An 8,098-nucleotide genomic window follows, 5' to 3' on the forward strand; every position below is an offset into this window, starting at 1 on the left:
CTCTGTGGGAGCTGGTGGGAGGAGAAAAGAGAAAATACAAGAAGGGAATTCCTGGAGAGAAAATCTAGAGGCAAGGGAACTGGAGACCTGGACAGCAGACACTAGGGAGGGGTGGGGAGAGGGGTGGTAGAAGAGAGAGAGCGGATGGCAGAGTGAATAAGAACTGCGAACTCAGCCATGCTCTCCAAGAGCCAGGGCGCTGTGGGGCCGTCGAAGGGGGCCCTCGAGTGGGCACTGCGTGGAACCCGATGCGGGATCCAACCCGAGCCAAGTTTAGCCTCTGGTGATCACCAAAGTTGGCTGGGGGCTGGGGTCATTTTAGAAAAGCAGTCGGTGTGTTCTCTGGGGGGCGGGGGGATACACGGTTAATGTCCCTCGTGCCCCGCCATTCCCAGCGAAACCTGTTTGGCCCCGATTCTCTGTAGGATTCCACGCCCGGGAGGAGGTGGTGAAGTCTGGCCCCTGGAGGCCGCGGCTAGGGGCCTGGAGTCCGGCTCCTACTTTCGGACGAGGTGACTGCGGGCGGTGCCCGCCTCCCTGCTCTGCGGCACCTGCGCCGGGAGCGGGCGGGACTGGAGGCGGCCCCGGGGCGGCGGGGCGCGGAATCCCTGGAGGGACCGGTGAGGCGGAGGGGCGGGCTGGGGGCGGGCGATGGGAAGCGGCCCTCCTTTTCTCTCCCGCTCCCCGCAGGTCTGAGCGGGGAGTCAGCGGCCCAGGACGCAGGGAGTGGGCCGCGCGGAGACGGAGGGAGGGGCGGAGCCGCCTTCAAGAGTCATTGGAGGACGTGACAGCCCAAAGCTGATAAATGAGGGGCCGGGACGCGGCTGCGGGCCAAGTTGGACGTCCCGACCAGTGCGAGGGCCAGGCCAGCGCCAGCCCCGCGAGGAGAAGCGAGGCGAAGCGAGGCGACCCCCGTGCGGCCATGGCCTCGCTGCTGGGAACTTACCCGTGGCCCGAGGGGCTCGAGTGCCCAGCCCTGGAAGCCGAGCTGTCGGATGGGCTGTCGCCGCCTGCGGCCCCGCGCCCTCCAGGGGACAAGGGGTCGGAGAGCCGTATCCGGCGGCCCATGAACGCCTTCATGGTGTGGGCCAAGGACGAGAGGAAACGTCTGGCGGTGCAGAACCCGGACCTGCACAACGCCGAGCTCAGCAAAATGCTGGGTGAGTGATCGGGCGGGAGGGTGCGCCTTGAGGTCTCGGGCTGGGGGTGCAGGCAGAGGCGACCTGGGGCAAACGCGCGGAGCGTGGCGGAGCGTGGCAGAACCTGGCAGGTGGGGACGCGCGGAGAGCGCGGGCGTCTCGGTGCCCGGCAGGTTTGGCATCTCTGCGAGCGTGAGTGTGAGCGCGGTGGCCGGGATTCAGAGTAGCGACCCCTTGGCAAGGCCCACAGTGAAACAACGTAGCCCCGGGTGGCCCCGGAGGTCCACTCGTGAAGACAGGCGAGGAATTGGGGGTCCTAGGGTACAGACGGAGCGGGACAGCGTCCAGGCCCGGGTCGCCCGGCCGTGGAGACCCGCACTCAGGAAACTGCCAGGACGGAAACGCTGAGATGGGGTGAAACTGGCCTTTGCTCGGAATACCTGAGTGGGAAACCCATCGTTCCATGCACTTTACCACCGGCTCCATCACAGAGGGAGGTGGTGACGAGGATTAAGGAGTATTCGTAGAGAGACCTTGCAGGAACGCATCACTGCTTTATCTTTATTATTAAAGCAACAACAAAAATAGACTACCACAAGCAGACTCCATTCGAGACTACTTCTCAATCAGACCAGTTTAGTTACCTTCATCTGGATACTTAGGGCAGCCGTTGAGGGTCTGTCTGTCTGTCTGGGAGCCTGGCTTGGGTGCTTCCCTGGTGGTGCTGTGCAGTCCCAGCTGGAGTGGTGGGACTGCGGAGAGGGAGAGCCAGACCAGAGGAGACTAGAGAGAGGGTGTTAGGGCACGTTGGAAAAACCAGAGTTCCTGTCAGGTTTTCTCATCTCTCCCCTATCTGGAGCTGAGCACTTTTCAACTCCGCCCTACTTCTAACCTCCCAGCCCCTTCGATGTCGTGTTTATCCATTTTCACGGGTGGAAACCTTTGAGAGCACTTCGTGTGTGGAGGGGACCCTAGGCCCTGTGAGCAGGGACAGTGTGTGGTCACCAGAGATTGGCCCTGCTCTCCCAACCCCACCAGACCCAAAACCAAAGGAGCTGGTTTCCTTTTTCCGTTGGAGCTTCAGGCTCCTTCCTGGTGGGAACCCTGGACTGAGGCTGACCGCCCACCTTTCTGCTGATTAAAGCCGCAGGCCTGCAGAGAGTGTCTCTCCTGCAGTCTAGCCGCCCTTTCAGAGCAGCTGGTGGAGTGCTGGTTTCAAAGAGCCTTTTACGGCCCAGCCTCCTGGTTCGCCCTGCCCAGGAAGCCCGCGTCTTAGTGAGCCCCTTCCTCCACAAAAAATATTTAAAACTGTATTTTACACTGTTGGCACAAAGACAAATGAATTAACATACACAACAATAAAACATTTCTTCAACCTGTAAGTTTATATTTTCCCTCAGATTGCTAAAGAAATAAAAACACTATTTTGTGGGCCCCCACCTTTTTTTTGTGGGTCCTACGTGTTCTTCCTAGATGCTCTTGTGACAGGAATGTAGCAGAGTTTCTGTTGTAGACCCAGGCCAGAGATAGGAGAAGAACTTGATTTGGGAAGCCTTATAGAATTGAGGCTGCCTGCGTCCAGGGAAAGGGCAGGCTAAGGGACTTGGGTGACAAATGCCTCCGGTAAGCTGATCCCTGCTGTCTATTTGCACGTAAGCTTTCAGAGGTTACAGTTCATTTTGCAGGAAAGACACAGATTCCTTCCGGCTTAACCACACAGCCATTGGCACTGGGTGAAGGGAACCAACCTGATGTTGCTCGTTCAAATACTGTCTTTCTAATCTGTTCAGAGAATGATCTATTTCCACTCCCATGATCTCGCCCAACCCTTTTCTTTCTGACCTAGGAAAGGAAAGGACTGGATGTGAGTCCCAACTTTTTTGGCTATAAACTTTCTAATCTTTAAAAGTTTCACCCATGAGCACTAGTATTTTTAGTACCTACTAAAATTATTATATGAGAAAGTGCATAAAGGCAGTTACCCATTTAGTGGCATTTAAAATTAACCTATATTTTACTAATACTGCAGCATCCGGGTACGCTTAGAAACCAGAGCCACATTTTATGTACTCAGTCCACAGAGAGGGGAGGGTGGGGGCATCTGGGTCTTGGGTCTCTTGCAACAACTTTGTGGTCTCAGCCTTAGGCTGGGAACTGCAAACCAGTGAGCTCCAAATCCAGAGTTCCTCACACTTTCCAAGTTGCCCTTTTAAGTGACAGCTAATTACATTAATTGATGACTGTCAGAATGGTTATAAACTTCCATCCCAGTGGTGGGACACCTTTAATAATCACCCTCCTCCAGCCCCCTTTGAGGGCCTGGGTGCAGAGCCAGCCAGCCTGGGCACGGGCAGGGAGGGTGGCCTTACACACAGTTCTACTCCGCCCTGTGCAGAGGGCTCTGGGGGGAAGGTGTGCCCCTTTCCTTACAGGGTTTATCTAGGCCTGTCCTCCAGGCTAGTGACTCTGAAACTTCACAGCACACGTCAGGGTCATGGGGGAACTTGTCAAAGTTGTAGAATCTGAGTTCACCCTAGGAGGTAACCACCTAAGGGGTCCAGAAGTGCCCTTCAGAAAACCCGCAGCTGGTGGGATGTGCAATGCTCTTTGAAAGACTCGGGCAATTTACAAAGCACACAAGTGAGTAAGGACAAATAGGAAATACAAATGAAACCAGCATTTCCGTACCAGTGGGATGCAGGTGTGCGGTGCTTTTTAAAGAGAGAGTTTGTGTTGGGTAGTATCACACTATGTTTTCTAGTGAGGAAATTAGAGACCCAGCGAAGTTAAGGGGTGTTTGATTCCATGTGGAGAGTCAGTGGCTGTGCAGGTGCCCCTGCCATGGTCAGAGGGTCCTAAGTAGATGACCGGAAGCTGCAGTGCATGGGCCTGTGTGTGTACATGCGTGCCCGTTGCATGTGCATTCTTACATACATGTGTGCATGTCACAGCCGATGCTAGATTCTGGCCATGGTCAGGTTTTCACACAGAGGGGTCCTTCTGACCTTCAGATGTAAGGGATAATAAGTGAGATCCTATAATTTAATTATGTCTGTGCAACTAGGACCTCTCACCTGGGCTCCCTCAAGGGAAGGCCTGCGAGATGTATGCCATATACAAATATTACAATATCACGTCCTTAGAAAACAGCAATAATCAGTGAAGGCAGAGACTTTTCATTAAAATGCACAAATAATTAGAATGGCCTCTCCAAGGGTTAAAAGTACCCTAACCAATGTTGTAGTCCTTACATGTTTGTATTCCGTGGCTGACATCGGCCTTTCGCTGTGGCGTCCACATTGTTTCCATATTTGTTACCTGATGGCGTTTATATGAGACGTGATGTGACTGTGTGTGTCGTTGGCATGAAGTGGTTTTGCCCCGTGCAGGCGCAGGAGGTTGGTTTGGCCTCCCGGTGCGCTGCGCGGACAGGTCCTGGGCCGGGAAGAGGGCGTGAAGGGGGAGTGCCTTCCTGTGTTTTGTGGAGAGGTGGGGCCGCGGATGGGATGGGGCTCGGACGCGGGACGAGGGAGACCGAGTGTGCCTGTCTGGTGCTAGGAGGCGCCAGGCTGAGACAGGTGCCCCGGCCGCCCCAAGCCGTGCAGGTGCCGAACGTGGCCTTCTCTGACTTGTGTGAGCAGGAAAGTCGTGGAAGGCGCTGACGCCGTCGCAGAAGAGGCCCTACGTGGACGAGGCGGAGCGGCTGCGCCTGCAGCACATGCAGGACTACCCCAACTACAAGTACCGCCCGCGCAGGAAGAAGCAGGCCAAGCGCCTCTGCAAGCGCGTGGACCCCGGCTTCCTCCTGAGCTCCCTTTCCCGGGACCAGAACGCCCTGCCCGAGAAGCGGGGCGCCAGCCGGGAGGCGTTGGGGGACAAAGAGGACAGGGGTGAGTACTCCCCGGGCGCCGCCCTGCCCAGCCTGCGGGGCTGCTACCACGAGGGGCCGGCGGGCGGCGGCACCCAGGGCAGCACAGACGCGTACCCCTACGGGCTGCCCACGCCCCCGGAAATGTCGCCCCTGGACGTGCTGGAGCCGGAGCAGACCTTCTTCTCCTCCCCCTGCCAGGAGGAGCATGCGCACTCCCGCCGCATCCCCCACCTGCCCCGGCCCCCTTACTCCCCCGAGTACACCCCCAGCCCTCTCCACTGCCGTCACCCTCTAGGCTCCCTGGCCCTCGGCCAGTCCCCGGGCGTCTCCATGATGTCTACGGTTCCCGGCTGTCCCCCGTCCCCTGCCTATTACTCCCCTGCCACCTACCCCCCTCTCCACTCCAACCTCCATGCCCACCTGGGCCAGCTCTCCCCGCCTCCTGAGCACCCCGGCTTCGATGCGCTGGATCAGCTGAGCCAGGTGGAACTCCTGGGGGACATGGATCGCAATGAGTTCGACCAGTATTTGAACACTCCTGGCCACCCAGACTCTGCCGCAGGGGCCGTGGCTCTCAGTGGGCATGCCCCGAGCTCTCAGGCGACACCAACGGGCCCCACAGAGACCAGCCTCATCTCTGTGCTGGCCGATGCCACGGCCACGTACTACAACAGCTACAGCGTGTCGTAGAGCCGGAGGCCGCCCGTCCAGCCCAGCCTCGACGCCGCCACCCTCCGTCCTGCGCACTGAGCAGAGCCGAGCGCGCGGTGCTGCCGCCCAGGGCCGGCACGTCTGCCCTGCGGGTGCTGCGATCCGAGATCCGCGGATCCGAGGACCCTCTCCGCCCCCTTCCCTGCCTGCCCCACTCCCCGAAGCCTGCGTTCGGAGTATATTCCTTCAAATGGGTGTTCATTGGCTACACCTAGGAATAAGGCAAGGCCGTTGCTGAAAGACGCTGGTTCCAGGTAGAATTTCCACAGACCTCTCCTCCCTGTCCCCATCTCAAAAACAAACGTGCGAAAAGCCAAGCGGCACTCACACCGCCCAGGCTCTGACACAGCCGTAGGGGTACGGCCGAACTTGGGGTCCTCGCGCGGAGGGAACCCAGGGCTGGGATCCAGGGACCCAGGATCCTCAGAGGGCTGGGGAAGCCCAGCTGGCCTCTTCTCCCCTTGCAGCGGGCGCCCCCATCTGTAAAGTGAGGGACACAGTGGACATGTAAGGTCCCTTCTGCTCCAGGGTTTTCTGACTTAGGATTCTCGCAAGGCTGAGAGGAAAACGAGGTCCGACTCGGCAAACTCGTTCAGGTGTGCCCTGTGGTGATTCCCTGCGCACAGCCCAGGGCTCTCTGCACCTGTCCTGCCTTCCAAACCGGTCTCAGTCATCCCAAAGGACTCTTCTCCAGTTCGAGAAAAGAAAACACTCCTCTTGATTTGGGAAATGAACCAGTAGGGTTGGCTGCATCGCTGAAAATGAGATTGATTCAACCTGTATTTTTAAAATATATTTTATATGTTCTTTTATTATTATTATTATACGCACATTTCCAGAGAGTGTCCACAGCCTGAACAGATGCAGCCAGTGTGAGAGACAGCGCCCACACCGTCACGCACACCCGTACGTGCATGCCTGTGCAGCACGAACCAGATACTCTTGTTGACATTGGCAACTTTTTGTCAACTCCCTGTTCCTAATGACCCAAAGAACAGGGAACCTAAAAAGAATTTCCTCTAATCTGAATGTGTTGGTTTCTTGCGCAAAATGTCAGCACACTCTTTAGCAAAATTCCAACTCCCCTCTGCAGATGCTGACTCCGACTCCTTCTCTCCCTTTCCTGGGATTGTTTTTTTCTTCTTCCTTTGCTCTTCCTCCACACCTGAACTGGCAACTAACTGAAAGATTCCAAGACTGACGCCCATAGCTGGGATGGGAACTCATCCTCCTCACCAGCCAGGTGGTTCTTTAGGTAACACCTTCACACAGCACTTTAAAACGACTTCTCCACCGCACCTTCCTCCTGCTTGTTGCCCAAAGAACAGAGACCCACTGTGATCCAGAAAATGTTTCTGAGCCCTGGCCCCGCCCCCAGAACATTTCTCTCTCTCTCCCAGACCTCCTTTGAAGGAACGTACCTAACTGAGCAAAAAGGCAGTTGTTTGTCTTTTAATGTCAGCATATTATTGCCTGTATGAAATATGTGTTTTATGTATTCTCCTATTATTTTCACCTTATATTTTGTATTGTTGAAAGATCCTTCTTCTTCCTTCCAAGGAGTCCAATTGTAAAGTCACTTATAAAATATGCTTAATCTTTATGCTATGACTGTATACAATGTTTGGTAATAAATAGTAAACCACTGACGATATGATTGACTGGTGCCATCCGGAATGTGTATTAATAATCTTGTAAAACATGGTAACAGACATTAAGCTAAACTGTTCCATTTTCTGCTAAGAACTACACATACTTTGGAATGGTTGTAGATATTGATGTGTCTAAAATATTTAATTTAAATAAACTTTTTGTATTATGACCATTCTAGTTGTGCAAAAAAAGAAAAGATTTTCAAGGGAGGCAGAGATATTATGCCTCATCAAGTTCTTTTATTTTTAAACGTTGTGATTTATAAGGGCGGCTTATTTGATTTTTGAGTTCGTGGTGAAGTCATGAAGTCTAATATTCTGCGTTGGGAAGAGTGCTGTTATTACTAGTAATGGAAGAAAAGACTAATTTATAGCCTATCTGCAGAACGTGTTCTCCCCAGGATACCTTCACACGTGTAAACTAGAACCAGGTGTTACCTCAAGATAGGAAATAAATTCTGCCCAATTACTTGCTTAGTGGAGGCTACCACGTTTACTCTTTTCTTCTTTGTGAAGTAGTTTGAGAAATACCTGGATCGCCTTCTTTACTATGCAGGTATGGATGTGGCGATAACAAGACGTGGGCTGTCGAAACTGGATGGAGCGCGGTGAGGAGGAAGGGGAGCACGGGCCAGCAATTAAAGGATGAAACTTCTTGTGAGCTTTAGGGTTAAAACGCCAGCCAAAAAGTGCGTGGAAAAAACTGGTGATTACTCAGTCCCCAT

At 54.5% G+C, this 8,098-nt stretch overlaps 1 protein-coding gene across 1 annotated transcript; it reads left to right on the forward strand.

The window, feature by feature from the left end:
- Positions 1-716: 716 nt before the first annotated feature.
- On the forward strand, positions 717-7,546 carry SOX7 (SRY-box transcription factor 7). Its single transcript, XM_053911979.1, has 2 exons — positions 717-1,160; positions 4,781-7,546. The coding sequence occupies exons 1-2, from the start codon at positions 806-808 to the stop codon at positions 5,698-5,700; spliced, it is 1,275 nt and encodes a 424-aa protein (XP_053767954.1). The 5' UTR covers positions 717-805; the 3' UTR covers positions 5,701-7,546.
- Positions 7,547-8,098: the final 552 nt, after the last annotated feature.

Source organism: Desmodus rotundus, chromosome 9 (genome assembly GCF_022682495.2).
Source record: "Desmodus rotundus isolate HL8 chromosome 9, HLdesRot8A.1, whole genome shotgun sequence".
NCBI classification, from domain to species: domain Eukaryota; kingdom Metazoa; phylum Chordata; class Mammalia; order Chiroptera; family Phyllostomidae; genus Desmodus; species Desmodus rotundus.